Source organism: Dama dama, chromosome 20 (assembly GCF_033118175.1).
Source record: "Dama dama isolate Ldn47 chromosome 20, ASM3311817v1, whole genome shotgun sequence".
NCBI classification, from domain to species: Eukaryota; Metazoa; Chordata; class Mammalia; order Artiodactyla; family Cervidae; genus Dama; species Dama dama.
In genome coordinates this window covers 5382810-5400658 of record NC_083700.1, presented here as the reverse complement: position 1 = coordinate 5400658, position 17849 = coordinate 5382810, and the positions used below count along the sequence as shown (strand labels likewise).

The following is a 17849-nucleotide window of genomic DNA, read 5'->3' as shown; positions in this document are numbered from 1 at the left end:
GAGGTAAAGGTGTTGAGGTCAATGGGAAAATCTAAAAATGGTGAAATGATTTGCCCAGGCCCACCCAGACAAACAAGGGGCAAAGGAGGGACTACAGCTCCAGGATTCCAAAAACCCACTGTTATCTCCTAGGTCACTCTAGCCTCCAATCTGGGAAAGCTAACATGAATCAACCGTGTGGATAAGACTGTAAAACAGAATGATAGTGGGTTAGGGGGCCGGGCCCCCATGGCCTGGTCAATAAGGATGACAATGTCCCCATACAGGACTCCCTTCTCTCTCCTGAGAATCACAAGAAGCAAAAGCCCTTCCACGGGCAGCAGTGTGGACTGGTCTATTCGCCAAGCACAACTGACTAATTCCTTTCCTGGGGAGACATACGCACCTCTCCTGGGGAATCAGACACCCGCTGTGCACCTGTAGCCGAACAGAGATCTGCACGGATGAGGAGCAGAAACCAGAAGGTGGACGACTGAGATTTACACTAGGACAACTGGGATCTGCAGCAGGACTCGAGCTGGAGCCCCACTCCCCACCACCCCGTGGCTACCTGCCGGCCCCTGAACCAGGGTGACCTGGAAAATAAGCCATGGGGAGGTGGCAGCGCCACCTGATGAGATATCCTGAGACACCACGGGGAACAGAGCCACCTTCTGCTGGCCTCTGTCCTGTGGTGGTCAGCTCTGACCAATCCAGGGAGAGATGCAGAAAAGGACAAAGGAAATGAATGGCTGGAAAAGACCAAAGCAGGGGTTCAACACGTGCTCAGGGTGTATCCCTGCCCCTGCCCCATGCTTCTCTTCTATCAGCTGGGGGCCCCTCTCTCTCCTGGATCCTCAAGCTCCTCCTTTTCCTGGAGAAACTCACCTTAGCCATCAGGTAGCCTCAAGATTACCCCATCTTCCCAAAAGAGTTGGCCATCACTCCTACTGCTTCTTCCTTTTTATTGTAAAGCCCACTAAAACGCTGTCCTGTTCCCGCCAAGCTTCTGACAGAGCTACTCTTGATAAGCTTACCAATCACTAATGCCAGTTCCAAGAGCAAATACGTGGCCCTGCTTTTAAAATCCCCACCTCCGCTCTGTCCTCCAGAAGCCCTCACCCTGGCGTTCTCGCCTGTGTCCATGTCATTTCATCACAGCCTCTTCCAGGGCTCCTAGAATGCCAGAAGCCCCCCAGGTTATACCCTGGGCCCCTTCTCACTCTGTGTAGTATCCCCTTGGGCACTTCTCATATTTATTTGATAACATATCCTAAAGCTGTTCGTCCAGGCTAATTTCTAGATCTTCTTTCACAACTGCCTCCTGGACATCTCCACCTAAATGGTTCACATTTCCATTCACACTTCAAAAGCAAGTTAACATATCACCTCTTCCATGAAGCCTCTTCAACAATCCCAAGCAAGCCATTCATTGATTCATTTATCCACTTAACCAAAATATATTTGTCTGCTGCTGCTGCTAAGTCACTTCACTTATGTCTGACTCTGTGCAGCCCCATAGACGGCAGCCCACCAGGCTCCCCCGTCCCTGGGATTCTCCAGGCAAGAACACTGGAGTGGGTTGCCATTTCCTTCTCCAATGCATGAAAGTGAAAAGTGAAAGTGAAGTCGCTCAGTCGTGTCCGACTCTTAGCAACCCCATGGACCGCAGCCTACCAGGCTCCTCCATCCATGGGATTTCCCAGGCAAGAGTGCTGGAGTGGGGTGCCATTGCCTTCTCCGTATATTTGTCTAACATATACGTTTGTCAAGAACCATGTAAGATGCTGGAGATACAGGAGTTAACAAAACAAAAAGAAGGTCCCTGCCCTCATTACTGAGCTTATGGCTCAGTAATACAAACAACAGTAAACCAACAAATAAATATGTATTTCAAATTATGATAGGTACTATAAAGATAATGAAAAGTAATATAGAACCAAGGGATTTACGTAAGCTGGTACCCAGTCTCACTGGCCATGCCTCTCATAAAACAAGTTTACTCTTCTTTCGAGTCTCTGTTAATTTATATCTCTGAGCAGTCTCTGCTAGATTGTTAATACATCAGTGCTTTGTTTTATTCATTTTTACACATCTGGCACATGAAAGAATTTAATAAGTCTGTCTGATGATTAAAGGGATGAATGAGTAATTAATGAACCAACTGTTTATAAGATTCCATTTAATTCTAAATTTAAGAAATCCACATACAACTAGGTAAAGTGCATTCCAATTGGTGGCATATTACCCGAAATCTCTAGTTTCATTAACTGCCAGTTTACAGAGATTAAATTCAGACATAAATTTTATCTCCATAAAATTGACTAGAACTATTTTTAAGAGAACCAAGTGTCAACAGTGGCGAGAGAAATAATACAGTCCAGGAATACTTAATTTCCTCAAAACCCAAGGTTCCATGATCCCTTCTTCTATCCAGCCAGGCCAAGTGATAAACAAGAGGGAGTGAACAGTTCTGGAAATCAGCCTCACACGGGGGCACAGTGGGCTCTTTCCTAGCTGAGGCTGGAGCTTGTTTGAAAACACAATACAGTTCAGAAGAAAACTTGGAAAGGGTTATCCGAGGAATGGATGGACAGCTGCTGGCTGGTCCCAATGGAAGTATGTCTGGAAGGCTCCAGATCTGATGGTTAACAGTTCTGCTGCCAAATGTGCAGACAGGCTCTCAGGACAAAAGTCACCACTAGCAAACTGTGAGCTAGAGAGCAGGATAAGAGATGTGTCTCCCTCTGTCATTCTTCCCGTGTGGGAGAACAGTGATGCTAGCCGGTCAGTGCAGACCTGTGCAGACGGGCCGGGATGGGAGAGGAGGGGTGGGCAGGGTGGCTTTGCTTTGGCAGAAGAGTTTGATAAATAGGAGTGACGAGTGTACACTAGCAGCTATCACACACACACACACACACACACACACACACACACACACATACACAGGCATTCCCCAAATCCAAAAAGACTTCCTTTAGAACCACAGAATGTATAAACAGCTGACCGTAGGAAAGCTGCTGGAAAGCTCAAGTATCTAGCAGGTGGGGACTTGTTTTCCAAGAGCTGGTTCAATAGGACAGACCAAGAATTGTGATCTCACAGGGGTGTGAACACCAGAATTCAAGGAGCAGATGGTGTGATTTAGTGGAAAGGTCACTGAACCTGAAGTCAGAGGCTGTGGAGAGCATCCTAGCTTCTCTACCAACAGCATGACCCTGGCAAGATCTTAACCTCACGGAACCTCAATTTCCTCATCTACAAAATGCAGGGTGGTGGAGGGAGCCTCTCCATATCGACCTTTTTAAATTGCTGTAAAGTCTGACAAAGGCAATATCTGTGAAGGTTCTCTGAAAATTGAAAAAGATACATTTTTCCCAACATATCCTTTTATGGCATTTTCTATGAGACAATCATTAAACTGCTTTATAAACATTAACCCAAAATGACATTATGAGGTCAGTACAATTTTTTATTTCCATTTTATTGAATTCTAATTGACATACAGCACTGAATATGCTATAAAGAAACTGCTTTCAGGAGATGAGAGACAAAGATTTAATCCCTGGGTGGGGAAGATCCCTTGGAGGAGGGCATGGAAACCCACTCCAGTATTCTTGCCTGGAAAATCCTATGGACAGAGATGCCTGGTGGGCCACAGTCCATAAGGCTGCAAAGAGTCAGACACGACTGAAGTGACTTAGCAGGCACACGGGCATGCAGTGCATAAGTTTAAGGTGTACAACATAATGACCTGACTTAAATGCATCAGAAAACAACTACCACAATAAATGTAGTGAATATTCATCATCTCATATGGATACAAAATTTTTTAAAATAGGAAAAATAGTTTTCCTTGTGACAAGAACTCTTAAGATTTACTCTCTTAACAGTGTTCATGTATAACATATAGCGGTGTTTGTCATATTTATTATATCATGCTTTATGTCTCTAGTGCTAATCTATCTTACAACTGTAAATTTGTGAGGCTGGTACTTATACCCATTTTAAAGAGAGAAAACAGGCACAGAGAAAGCATGACCTCCATCCAAGGTAACACAGCTAGTGAGCAGCAGAGCAAGAATTTGGTCCCAGACACTCTGGCTCCGGAGTTTATGCTCTTAACCACTAGACTGTGTTGAGTTATTATACACAGTTCCTAAGAATATGTATTCTTTTACTCATATTAAAAAACCAACAATAACAATACCCAAGCATATATAGTTCTCCACATTTCAACAAGAGGTTTTTGAAGTTCATTATCTTTTTTAATTCTCACAACAACTCTATGAAGTTGTTATTATTCTATTCCTTTGTATGGATGAGGAAATTGTGGCTTGGATATCACTTGACAGTAGGACATGTGTTTCAAATTATTTTTCCAGTAATGGAGAGAGCTGTGGAGTGCCCAAACCATTCATATTCACCTGTCCAATCCTCTTCCATCTATGGACATGGACTTCTAAAATCGAAGATCCCAACCAATAACAGAACAAAAAGAAAACAAAACCCAGAAGAAAAGGAGTGGGTGCGGAATGACGGCTGGCCTCACATATAAACAGGAGAGCATCTGACAAAGTGATACTTGCATTCTGCCCAAAACAATCTGCCCAGAATGATCCCATTCTGGGGCCTAAAATTCTACCATAAGATAGTTATTGCTTTGAGCGAACACCCTTCCAGTTAAAAAGTACCTTTGAAAGGTACACATTATCATGTATATCCCAATGTGATATTTCATAATATCCTCTCCATTTTGACAGCTAGTGGAGAGTAGGCTCTAACCTGTATACAGCACAATTTGAAAATTAAAAGGTCACATGATGGGTTCAGAGTATAAGATAAGCAAGAATATAAGGCTGAGCTGAAAGCTGAGATCCTGAAAATGGGGTTGAAAAACCAGTGCTGTGGTTGAATTTGGGGCTTGCAGTTACACAGATTCCCCAGGGGAAAGGTAGGTGCACTCTAACCAAACACATGCAGGGAAGGGTCTCCTGGGATGTTCTTCCTCTTTAGATTTCCAAAGTCTACTTCATGGGACCACCGAGGAGGCACTACCACGACATTATCCCTGTGAAGACAGCAGGCTGTCACCAGGCAAGCACACGAATACGTGCCCAACAGGAATCCCTGCTACAATGTGAGGAGGGGCAGGAGGAGAAGGGGTGAGGGGAGCCAGCAGCAGGGGAGGAAACTCTCGATGGTTATGTTAAAAAGGATTTGTTCCACTGTCAAAACCAGAAAGCTCCCCCCAAGAGCCAGCTTTAGGGAAGGAAGCCTGAAATGACAGAGAGGGGAAGAATTATTAGGGAGGCCCTTTGGAAAGGGGGTTGAAATAAAGAAGGGAGCAAGCAGCAGGCAAAAGGCAGGTGTGGCTATAAAAGTCCACCTCTGGACAGTGGCAGCCCGCAGTGCCTGGGTGTGAACAGAAACTGCGCTCTCATGTCTCTGTTGGGTCCCGATCAAAACAGATCCCAAAGCCGCCCTCTCTTGGGCAAGGACAAGCCTCTAAATTGCGCCTAGTCCTGGTTCTCCCCAGCTACTGGGAGAGGGCCCCAAGACTGCCAAACTCCCCAAAACTGTAAGAGCCACACCTTGTCCACTCACCTGCCAATTCCCTTTTCTGGGCCCCATCCTATCAACCTCCTCTCCACCCTGGAGCTGGGGGCCCCCAGCCAAGCTGGCATCAGCTTCCACTCAGGTTCAGTCCTCAAACAAAGACATATTTGGACCCTCCTGCAGAGACGGGGAACCGCTTCTGAGCCCAGAGGGAGCTGGCCTTAATCTGCTGCACAGTGAATGACAACAATGTTAAGAATGAAAATATGGTTTGGGGGGATAGTCCCCAGGAGCCCAACATTTTGGTATTTAAAGGAACTTTAATGAGCTTAAGAGGCTAATCTGGAGTTCAGGAGGGGGTGTTTTGTTTTGTTTTGTTTTGAAAAATCCTTTTAAAGGTTCCTGAGGCTGGAGAGGGAGGAGGCAAGAGCACTGTGAGTCAAGGAGTGGCTACGGTATAACTGAAAGGGATGATGGAACTCAGAGAGGAGGCTGCTCTAAAGACCCCTTCTCACTGCAGCAGCAGAACCTGGTACTCGGGAGACACAAGATGATTCTTTCCAGGTGGAGAAGTGTGACAACCCGAGAAGCAGCCAAAAAAGTTGAGCGTGAGTACACGCTATCAGAATGCTAGCCAGGCTTCTCACCAAATGACTCCTTGTCCTGGTTTACTGGTGACAACATCAGGCTCAGGCACTTCTCTGACCCACCAAAAAACATAACGCAGCATCCATGAAAGTGCCAGGCACACTCAGGAGGATGTTCAGGGGCCCCTAACTGGTCACCCAAACAGCGCGGTCATGAGATCACGCAGACCTGGGCATAACGTCCCTCACCCGCTGTTGTAGCTGAATTCTGCTCCATAACTGGATGGACCGTTATTTTGTGCATCTAAAAAACAAAGTTGTTTCCTCCAAGTGAGAAAAATTAAAAGAGGATTCCCAGGTGGCACTAGTGGTAAAGAACGTGCCTGCCAATGCAGGAGATATAGGAGACGTGGGTTTGATCCCTGGGTCGGGAAGATCCCCTGGAGGAGGGCATGGCAACCCACTCCAGTACTGTGGTCTTGAGAATCCCATGGACAGAGGCACCTGGCAGGCTACAATCCACAGGGTCACAAAGAATCAGGCATGACTGACACGACTTAGCACATACGCATGCAACAGTCCGTAAGGATAAGGTTGGCCTGGCAGAAAAATGAGGCAATGATGAGATCATATTTAAGTCTTATCATGTGCCTTCAAGAGTCAAGTTAGTAGAATTCCACAGGACATAGGGGAGTGAAGGGGAGGCAGAATGGGATGCAGCTAGATGTGAAGTCAGATATAGCATGAGGTCCATTCCACGTGCTATTCCATGTGCTAATGCTAAATGTCAAAAGTATTTTTTTTTTAATATGAAGAGTTTAACTGGCCCATCACATAATGTTTCCAACCCATAGTGGCCAGATATCTAACCAGGGCTTGTCCACTACAGGGTAATGATGATAAAACACAAATCTAACAGGGTAGAAGACCACGAGAGGCCGAAAGAGTCAGAAAAGCCAGACCTATTTACTGTTATCCAAAAATAGGATCCCCCAACTGGAATCTTGAAAGGCTGGAAGAGACCAGACTCTTCCATGTGACTTCAGTTAAGGACTAGGAAAAGCACTGTCCACTTTGTATTTTTAGTTGTTATGACTTTATGGTGCAATAATGGGGAATCTGGCAAGGGCGTCATTAAATTCTAGCTAATCCTAGCATGGCAGCCAGGTGACAAGCCCTACAGATAATCTGGTTGCCTTGTTCACCACTGAAAAGTATAGCATGGAAGTAGTTTTTTAAAATCCTCTTTTAACTACCCAGATGGGGCTATTTGCTATGGGACCATGTATGTATACCCAGAAGGTAGGTAACCAGCGCTGAGCCACAGTTTTATTCTTCCGATAACGTCTTCACTAATACTTCAGTGTTTCTGCTGCATTCCGATTGCATCTGCTGTCTAATGCCAAAAGAAACTTAATCCCTATCCTAAGTCTCATTTTATTTATTTTCAGTAGTGTGAAAACAAACATGCAGTAAGATTACAGTGTTTACACCTCCTTTTTAGCTGATATAGCTCTAATCCTCCTGCTAATTAATGCCAGGGCCACAGCAATTTTATTAATTTCAACTTGGTTAAAAATATAGAGACAGATAATTGTGCTTGACTAAAATAACAATTTGACATTTGGAAGGTGTTCACTTCATTTCAGCAAGACAGTTGGCTAGGTTTCATTTAATATATGACAAAGAGACACAAAGCTGCAGCTGACATTGGTTAAAGATAACACAACTAATTCTAATTGTGATGAATTGACTAAACTGTCCCACAACGCGTGATGAAGGGAAAAAGTGTAAATCGTCAGGCACACCAAGCTTCTCTGTCAGTTTCAGAAACAAGCACCAAGGGGGAAAGGGCCTCTTTCCTCCCGTACCTTTCTACATTTGGCTCCTAAAATTACCAACTTTCCCAAATGGAATCTGAAAAGACTGCGAGCAATACTATTCTACAATTGCTAAGAAACTTTCAGAAAAAATATATAGGGCATTCATTCCCTAGGGGGAAGCCTCAGGTTATGCCGGAAATAGGACAGGACTATCCCATATGGGAAACTTTCTGCCTCTTTGGGGGGCGGGGAAGGCACTCATCACCCCATACAGTCCCTAATCTTCCTTATCCCACCCTGCAAGTGGCTTACCAAGAACTCTCATCTGAAGAGGTGGGCATTTAATTTTCCATGTTAGAAAGATGTTAAAAAAAAAAAATTTCAAAGCATTTAAGTATAGCTAAGATTTCATAGTTAACTCAAATTATTTTTAAGTCTTTCTACGGTGGCTGTGATTGTACTTTATCCCCCATAGTCCATTTCCCAGTATTGTACAATATACTTAACAATCAACTTAATATGGGTTATTTCGAACTTGATATAACACAACAATGACATCTTGTATACAAATTTATCCCAAGATGTTTTAATAAATTCCTGGGAATATAATGAGTATTTTAAATTCCTGTCTATTTTCTCACTTCTGAATATTAGAACCCAAATAATTTCTTTGACCATAAAAAATAATTAGCTGATAATTTAATGAAGGGAACTGTTCTCATTAGAGAAACAGTAGCTACTCTTTAACTTCAAAAGATCCTCCCAGAAATAAAAGCAACAATGAAGAGGGCTCTCTAAAATTAGTAACAGTATTTTGGGTCATACAAAAGTTATAAATAAGAAAAATGAAACTAAAAAGCAACACAAACAATGAATTATCAGAAGAGCTCTTGTCACTGAAATCTGAACAGCAAAAGCAACTCCTTAGCTGGGTGGATGACAAAATCCCAGAACTCTATAGTATGCAAAACTGGGTTGAATAAATAACTTTTTTTAACGTGCTCAATTTACGTTAAGAAAAGAATCCCACAAGCCTACTCTGAAAGGAAATGTTCATATCTAATCCCCAGAATACTATTAATATCTACTCCTACTCTCTAATTTTATTTCAACATTTAAAGTCTGAGATTCAGAAAAGTCCTACCTAGGGACCAATTCATATAAAAAGAGAAAACACCTCTGAACAAAGACTGTTTCCAATCATCCTTTAAATAAAAAAAAAGAGATAAGTCAGCCTGCACAAACACAGTCACAGCCCATGGACCACGCTTATCCCAAGCCCCCTGCAATTTAATGCGCACATCAGTTTAATACCTAGCTGTGTTTGATTTTTATATTCCTAAATTTTACCATGCCAGGCGTGGGGCCAACAGGAGATAAAGTAAAAATCTAACAACCGCCTCTGTAATTTCATCTGCGGGCTCCTTTTATGAGGAACTGATGCCCAATTTTGATCTCCAAGTAATGTCACAGTAATAAAACCAAACTAACTCTCCTCCCTACACACCTCCTACACTACCTTGATAAAATCCAGTATTAGTCCATTACTGATCCTAATAGAGATCATTACCTCAGCCATTTCCTCCTTGGGGCTGCCAATCAGCAGGTTGAAAGAAAGATACAGAGAAAGTTCTGGTGAAGGGTGTGCACTTTGCTTCATTGGAGTCCCTTTCTTCAGAAAAATTGGTCTGCTCCAAAAGAAAGGGGGGAAAACATGGACTGGCCCTCCGAGAGAAGGTTTCCCAAGACCTGCGATTTGCTGACATGTGGGGAGTTATGATGTTATAAGAGGAGCCCTGATGACAGCAATACTATCCCACACTGCTCCTAGGATGTCCAGAACAATCTAAGGGATGATGATAAACTTCACATGTGAGGGGAGAGGGCCCTGCCTGACACACACAGCCGCCAGGCACATGAAAGAAACAATATAAACTTGATTTAAATGTGGGATCTCTTCCAGAAGGCTTAATTATCTATTGTATCACCACATTCCTGTTAATCAGCAGCCTCTTCTGTCTCCAACTTAAGTCCAGCTACAGTATTTGTCTGGAACACATTCAGGGAAAACTCCAAACTAACCAGATACTAGAGAACTCAGTTAAATAGGGAACAATAGTTATGCAAGTAGAAGTTTTCCCAAGCTGAAAAACACTGGTTATTTACTAACTTTCAAGAACGTCAAAGACAGTTGAGTCCAACGTTTAAGCATCTACACCTATAGCATCCTGAGTTTTATGTGACATGATGGTCCTTCAGCAATTCTGTGCATGTATCATCCCACCGAACTAGCTATTTTTCATTGATGGCATGTCATGAACAATAAAGGTCACCTCCAGTTCTTAATTTCTGGATATTCATAAATCAGTTTTCTACACTCCAGCTTTAAATGCTTATTTGTTTTGGATGCTGAGAAGATAAATTATTCCTCAGAGTGTCATAAGTATGAGACAAATATTTAACAAAATGCCCTGAAGTCCTCAAGTGGATGGTTGTACATCTAAAATGCCACTGTCAATTCAATTTTTTAAAATTAGACAAATATGGTGTTTGACATCAAGAAGATGTAACAACTAGTTGATAGAGTAGAATTTTCACTTTTTAACTGGCTGTCTGACACCATGAACAGGCAGTTCATAATTCAAATGCAGAAGTGCCCAACAGCCAGAAATGCACATACAAATGACTAACATAAATATGATAAGGCCACTGTGTTAATATGTTTATGAACTCCACTGAAGACTGCCCATTAGCTATATGGTTTGTTTTTTTTTAATGTGCAGAAATAGCATTTGAACTCCATTTATTCTGGAGACAAGGGCACTGCCTGAATGTTCATTTCTGTGAATTCTTCCATAATTCACCACCAGTGTTGTCCTATAGCTTTAACTTCTATCTTAATTTCCTCTCCATTCGCCTTGGCTGGGCCTCAAATTTTTAAAAAGATCCAAAGGAAAAAGGCAAAAACTATCTCTATAAATGCATTTGTTAAAGAGGAAATGTGCTGTCTGTTTTATGACTATTATTTAACATTAAATTGCATCCCCCAGAGGATAAATTTCTTCCAGACAACTTCTATTCAATACTTAGTCCTATGGTCTAAGTAGAGGTTTACAACAAATACTCAATAGCTAGGATAATATAGGCTATAAGCCTCCTGAAGGCAGGCTTTGAGACATTTTCTCAATATTTTCCCATCACCAAGTCTAGTTCCTTGCCTGTAGAAGCTCAAAGAGCTTGCTGAATAAAGGGAAATGTCTTGAGCCTAATTTTAAAACAAACAAACAAACAACACCCCACCCTTCCCGTTTTACAGCAACTACCATGAAGACTAATGCCATTAAGACTACCAAATATACTACATCCCGGTTTGGTTGAAAGAAGAATGGGATGTGGATGGGAGACAGCAGAGAAAAACCGTAATAAAATTAATCTAAAAGACAATGGGGGCGCTGGGCACACACAAGTGCTGGTGGTGAGCAAAAGAGATAAGCAACTCCATTTTGGACATCCGTGTTAAAAATCAAAATGAAAAACCCTCATGGCAACATCAACACCTCTCTGAACAATGTCGCTCACACTACTCTGTAAAATCTTCCTGGTTCTGGCCAACAGCTGGCAAGTTGATCCCTGCAATTTTCCCTCTGCAGAAATAGCTCTGTGCGGGGAGAACTGACCCTAGTGGGCTAATCAGCCCCAAACTGCGCCAAACCTGGGAGGCTGCAGTGGGGGACATTGCTGTATTAAGTACTTTACAACAACTGTTTCTTCTCCTCTTGACACAGCCTGACTTCCTTAAAGAAGATTTGACTGGCCAGACAGCTGTGTTGACCCGTAAGCCTTCTTTGATTCGTGATTTTTTTTTTCACAAACAGAATAGAAATTCACCACCTAAATCCTTTCCTAAGCTCCCATACTTTTGAATTTGCTAGTGTTGTGCCTGAAGGATGTGGACATTTCAGTAATCTATAAGCACAAAGATAAAGATTGGGTCTACGCAATCCCCAAACTTTCAGACAGCAACAGGGGGGTGGAAAAGTGAACAGACACTTTATCCAAAGGTGGTACTTTAAGTTGTGTGTGCCAAATTTGCTTAATTACCTAAAAATTGCACTTTTCACTCAGACACTAGAGCAATGAACAATCAACAACAGATACAGGCACATCGTCTTTTTAAAAAAATGTACAACTACAGTTACGACTTTGGGTGATGGTGATGCACTTCTCTCCTTATTTCTGTATTGCTCAACTCATTCAAAATCAAACCTCTATTTTTTGTGTGCTGAAAAATGTAGTTATCTTTTCAAAACAAAGCAAAATGTCCAGTACTCTATCCACATGGGGGTAAAATGCAGGAATACTATATTAAAGGAGTGTGAGTAGTTGAAAGAATATTTGTGTGTGGTCACTGGATGTGATGACTTTGTCAGTTTGCAGTAAACCTTAGAGTCTAGGCAAAAAAAGAAGATATTTCTGTTCTCTCTCTGAGCCTTTTTGTGTTATACTGAGATTTTCCCCACACACCTCATTTCATGGTGTGTTTTTAATAACATCACAGGAACTGTTTTTCATGAACACTAAACCTCCCTTGATTTTCCTCATATACTGTTGTCCCTTTTATTCACCAGTGACAAATGCGGAATTTTCCTGCGCGTTCCCCCAGGGCACTCCGTCACTTATACCAGTCCGGAGTACAAAAACCGAGGCCTCCGTTTCAGCCATTTTTCTTTGCTTCAATACCCTCCACGCCTCTGTGAAGTCGGTGTCCCCATTATTTCGCCATTTTTGACCCGGAAAAGCAGTGCCTCCCCACCTCACCCTCTGCCTAGCCGGCGGGCCTGGCCGAAGCCAGCAAATCCTTCAAATTCCCATTCCTCAGTGTCGTCCAGGCTTTAGACATTATGGAGAGCTAGACTTGAAATAGTCCACTTCCCTAAATACCTGGTTCCTAACTCTCCTTATTACACACCAGAACGTTCACGTCGACCGGGCAAGACGGGTTCATGTCGAACCTGCCGCGCGCCAGAAACGCACCCCCAGACAGGACCTAGGGAGGGGGCGGAGGATGGACGACGTGGTCTAGCTGCCCGAGTGGCCCGAGGGTTTTGGAGAAAACGGTGTAAGGGGTGGGGAGAACTCAGGGAGCGAAGAAGCCAGCGGGGTGTGGCTGCCTCGGCGGAGTTCAGAGCAGCAACAGCGCTGTGCCTGAAGCGCAGTCTGTCGGGGACCCCAGTGGACAAAGTCAAGGAAGGAAGGCGCACAGGGGATGCAAGCTCTGGGGTACAGACAGCCTCAGCGCTGCGCAGAAGCGTCTGGGAGGCACAGACAGGTGGGTACGGAGGAGAGGGAGCCGGGAAGCAGAGGCGGGCCACGGGCAGCTCCGCGCCACCCCCCGCAGGGCACCCCAGTGAAGCGGGGAAGGGAGAAACAAGGCCGGTGGGATGGGATACGAGTGTCCACAGTGGAGTGTCCTGGGGGGATGGCCAGGTCCAGAAAACTGGACGAGCAGACCGCAGAGAAAGCCGTCCCTTGGCGCTGCTGTGGGGCCCCGGCCACTGCCGCGCGCGTCGGCGCAGGCCTCCGCTGCCCCGGGACGCTTACAGGTTGGCACCTGCGTATCTGGGCACGCGGGTGCGTCCTGCACCTTCCAGAAGCGGATGAGGGGTAAGGAGGACAGGGTCTCCCGCGCCCGCTGAGGCGGTGTGGGGAGCGATTCGCGGCGCCGGCACTTACTTCTCATAGTCAAACTTGCAGTAGAGCTTCTTGTCCCGGTAGAAGCAGGTGGTCTCCAAGGGCTCTTTGCAGGAGGCGCACTGCACGCACTGCTCATGCCAGAAGCTGTCGTTGAGCCGCAGCAGAAACCTATCCGAGATGACCCGTTGGCAGCCCTCGCAGACAGACTTCGGGCTCACCGCTCTGCCTGCAGCAGCAACAGACGTCCACCGATGAGCCGCGCTGGCCCGGCATCCCCCCAAACCCAGCCCGCCCCGCCACAGATCCATCACTCCACACTCACGGATTACCCCCGCGGGCCCCACCCCGGAAAGCCCCCTGCTAAACATCCAAGCCGAGATTGGGAGAGCACAGCAAATCAAACCAAACAGCGTTTCTGATAAACAGGGACTATGTGGGAAGGTTTTAAATTCTACCAGGGGAGGGGGCAGAAATCAATACGTTGCCTTTAATTATCAAACCTATCCAGGTATGCACAATCCTGCACACCTCCTGTAAAAACCAGCCTACAAATAAATTTGTGCTCCCAGGTTAATCAGCTAATCATCAAATAATTCACTATGCTTGTCTCCATTGTCTATGATTAAAACTATGAGTGTGTAAAAATAATTTTTCTGTGGTTTGGTTTTGTCCTTTGCTAAAATGCAATGTTGTTCTATTTATTTGGAAGAAAACTTTATACATTTTCTTTGCTTCCTAAAAAGTCCCGTGCCTGCAAGAAAATACCATTCCCGCCCTAGGCAAACGGTATTGTTCAAACCAATGAGCCCCAAACTGCTGGATGGCCTGCAAATTGCAGATGGGTTTTTTTTCATAATTAAGAAACATCAAAACGGAGAGAAGGGCGGGGCGGGAGGGTGGGTTGGGGAGGAAAGAAGCAGGACTCCAAGACACTGCAGTGTCCGGCCGGTGTTCCTGGAATCAGGCGAGCTCAGCAGCCACGAAAGAGGGCTAAACCGAACCCAAACCAACTCAGAGGGAAAAGGACTCTTTTCAATCCTAACCTCTGCACTTGCGTCAGTTTTGTTCCTTTAGTTTTCGGGTGCGGGTTGGTAGGGCTTTTTTTTTTTTTTTTTTTTTTTTAGGGTTGTGGGGTGCTCGGCCACCTCTGTCACTGTCGGCACGTTTCACAACTATTTAGAGATGGCTTTGTCCCCCAGTAACAATACTTTGGCGAGAGATGTCCCAAAGGGCCTGACGCTTCCCGTTTCCCTGCTACACTCGGCCCCTTTCCCCTTAGGAGACAAGGCTATCAGCTCAGGAGCTGGGCCAGTCACCTTAGGATTCAAGCAGGCAGTGCCAGAAGTAGCGAACTCTTTAAAATATTTCCTAGGGTTTTCTGCCCTGTCTCGGCGTCTAGGGCCGCGACCCCGGGCGCAGAGAGCGGACCTGAGGCGGCCAGGGCGCACCGGCCTCGCCGCGATGCCCGCTGAACGCCAGACGTTCGAGCGCGCCCTGCGCTAGGTCCGGGCCAGCTCTGACCCTCTGGCTCTTCCGAGGCTGTATGGAGTCGGGAAGTTTCCGAAAAGGCTGTTCAAAGAGGGGAACGCGGTGCACGCGATTTCGTTTCATCTGGGGAGTTGGGGGGCGGGGTGGGGGGAGGATTTCCTCCCTCGGTCCGGTTTCTCCAGCCGACCTGTCTTATCCTCCGCCTACACCCCGCTCTAGCTGTTCCGAGTTAGGAAAAGAGGCAAGAGGTTTAAATGACAAAACGAAACCCCGATCCCCCATTAAAAAAAATTAAAACACCCATTCACCAAACTTGAAAAGCATAGAGGGCGGCGAGGTGGGAGTGAGAATCCCTGGCTCCGGTTCGGTTTGACCTGCGTCTGGGCTGAGGCCCTGGGTTCGCCGCTCCTCGGCAGTCACTGCGAAGGGACTGGGGAGACCCAGGAGGGAGCGGGACCCGCGAGACGAGAGATCCGGCACCAGTTAATTAAAGCCGAGGCTAGGGCCCCGCCGCGCGGGCTAATCCCCGCGATGCGCTGCCCACCCGCCCGGAAAAGCCTCTTGGCGGTGCTCGAGGCTGAGACTGGGGCTGGAGTTGGAGGCAAGAAGCCGTCTCGAACTTGGGTGCTCCGGTTCCGGACCTCGGGTTTGTGTGCTCATCGCTAAGTCTCGGAAAAGAGGGCGGCATTTATGAGATGTCGATCAGCTCTATGATTAAAAATTCAGCCTTGGGTATTTTTAATCACTTGCCATTCAAACGCCCGCGAGCAAGCTCGCCCGCCCCTCTCGGCTCTAGGGAGTTTGGTGCCCGGCCCAAGAGGCCTGGGGCGGCTGGTCGGTTTAGGGTGGGAAGGACCCACAGGTTCTGACAGATAGGGAGTGAGCTCAACTGAGTGCGCGAAGCGGGGCGCTAGCTCCCCTACTGCTGTGTCCCAGCGAGCTGGACGCCAGAGCTGGGGCCTGGCGGAAAGACGGTGCGCCCGAGGCGCACGGCCTGAACACTCACCCAGCAGCGAGGAGAAGGAGGCCGACGTTTCGATGGCGCTTTGGAAGTTCTCTTCCATCTTCAGGCCGTCCAGCATGTTCGGGCCGCGCGGGGAGGACCTGTAGAGGAGAGGAAACGACGCTTTGGGCGTCTGAGCCCTTTAGGACGCGGCACACGCAAGCCGCCGCACTCTTGGGAAAGGACGGAGGGAGTGTCCAGGGTGACCAGAACGAGCTGCGAGGGTAGAATTCAGCCAAGAGAAATGTGGGCTAGGAGGAGAGAAAGCAGTCACAGCGAACTGCTCGGACTGATCTGATTTCATTCGAAGCCAACGCGTTAAGTACTTAGGCCTCCGCCCCCCAACTGCGTTTCTCCTGCCCCTGTCCCCCACCCTCTCGCCAGGTCCCCAGCCCCAGGTTTCCCCACCCCGAGTTCGACTCCGCCCCAACCTATACCAGTCAGGGCCCTAGGGATGCCTCGGCGGGAACCCAGCTACTAGTGTAAGAGAAAAAAAGAAGTGGGTATTTTCCCTCGCGGGGCCGAGCCCAGGCACGCGGAACTATGAGGTCTACAGCCCGCGCCGGGACCCGCAGCGTTGCGTCCCTCACCTGCCCCGGCCGAGAAGGGGCAGAGCGAGCGATCCGGAGAGCGTCCCGCCAGCTCCCAGACTCGGGGCGCTGGGATCTGCCAGGGGGGCGCGGGGCGCGCAGGGAGGTCCGCCCGCCGGTCGGCCGGTGCCGGGAATGTCTGCAGAAGCGAAGAAGTCGCCTCGGGGAGGAGCGCGGCTGGCCCTGCTCACTCTTGGATGCATTTCAAATCAACTTTCAGAAACACGCCCGCCCGAGCTGGAGCCTAGGAACAGGCAGCCTTCCTTACCTGATGGGTGAACTCGCTCCCCGCGGCAGGAGCCAAATGAAGTTGCCGAGCGCTGCGGGAAGCTTCGGCCGGGGGAGGCGCAGGCCCTCGAGGCTGCAGCCGGAGCGGCCGCCCCCGGCTCCGGCGCGCCCGGGAGGGAGCCGGAGCGAGCGCCGGCCCCTGGCTCCGCTCCTCGGCGCGCCCGGGCCGGGCCGGGACGTGGCCGCGGGCGGCCGGCCTTGCTGGGACGTCCTGCCCGCCCGCGTCCTCCTCGGGAGGAGAGGAGGGCCCGATGCTTCTCCCAGGCTAGAGCGAAGGCGGAGGCCCAGGGTCCTGGGTGCGAGTCGGGCCCTGCTTGGCTGGGGCGGATCCGGCCGCTTCTGACAGGGACCGCGGCGCTGCGTGCGCGGCGGAGGGAAGGGGGTGGGGTGCGCAGGGAGGGGGCTGGGAGCGCGTCCCGCGGAGGGCCAGCGGTCGTCCCTTCCCAGCCCCGCGGCGCAGCTCAGCCTCGCGGCCCCCGCCGGGCGAGCTCCTCGGCCGATGCGATCCTCCCGGGCACGCAAAGTTTCCTCCTCTCCACGTGTACCGCTACCTCTGGACGCGCTGACGCCGCCGCCGCCCGCGGCTCCGCGCCCCCGCTACGTTTTCGCTGAGATCTCCCCGCCACCTGGACCGCGGCGCCCGCACGCTGCTCCCGCGGCCGCTCTCCAGCCACTTCGAGAGCACCGCAAACCTCACGAGTCGCGAACAAGGCCAAGAAGCAATTTGCCGCGCGTGGCTGCGGGACCCTGAAGCTCAGAGTTCTTAAAGCCCCTTCTTGGCCACCCGGGGCCCCCGCACGTTCCCAGCTTCCATTGGGCTGGAAACGCCGTTCACCGT

The 17849-nt window shown here is 48.0% G+C and overlaps 1 protein-coding gene across 1 annotated transcript in view; it reads right to left on the bottom strand.

Moving 5' to 3' along the window:
• LMX1A (LIM homeobox transcription factor 1 alpha) overlaps positions 1-17042 on the bottom strand; it is a 165493-nt gene extending 148451 nt beyond the window's left edge. The window contains exons 1-3 of the mRNA XM_061119791.1: positions 16992-17042; positions 16137-16234; positions 13682-13868 (exon numbers count right to left, since the gene is read on the bottom strand). Of these exons, the coding sequence (XP_060975774.1) occupies positions 13682-13868; positions 16137-16212 (263 nt within the window). The 5' untranslated portion in view covers positions 16213-16234; positions 16992-17042. The remainder of the gene's footprint in view (positions 1-13681; positions 13869-16136; positions 16235-16991) is intronic.
• Between the last annotated feature and the right edge of the window lie 807 nt (positions 17043-17849).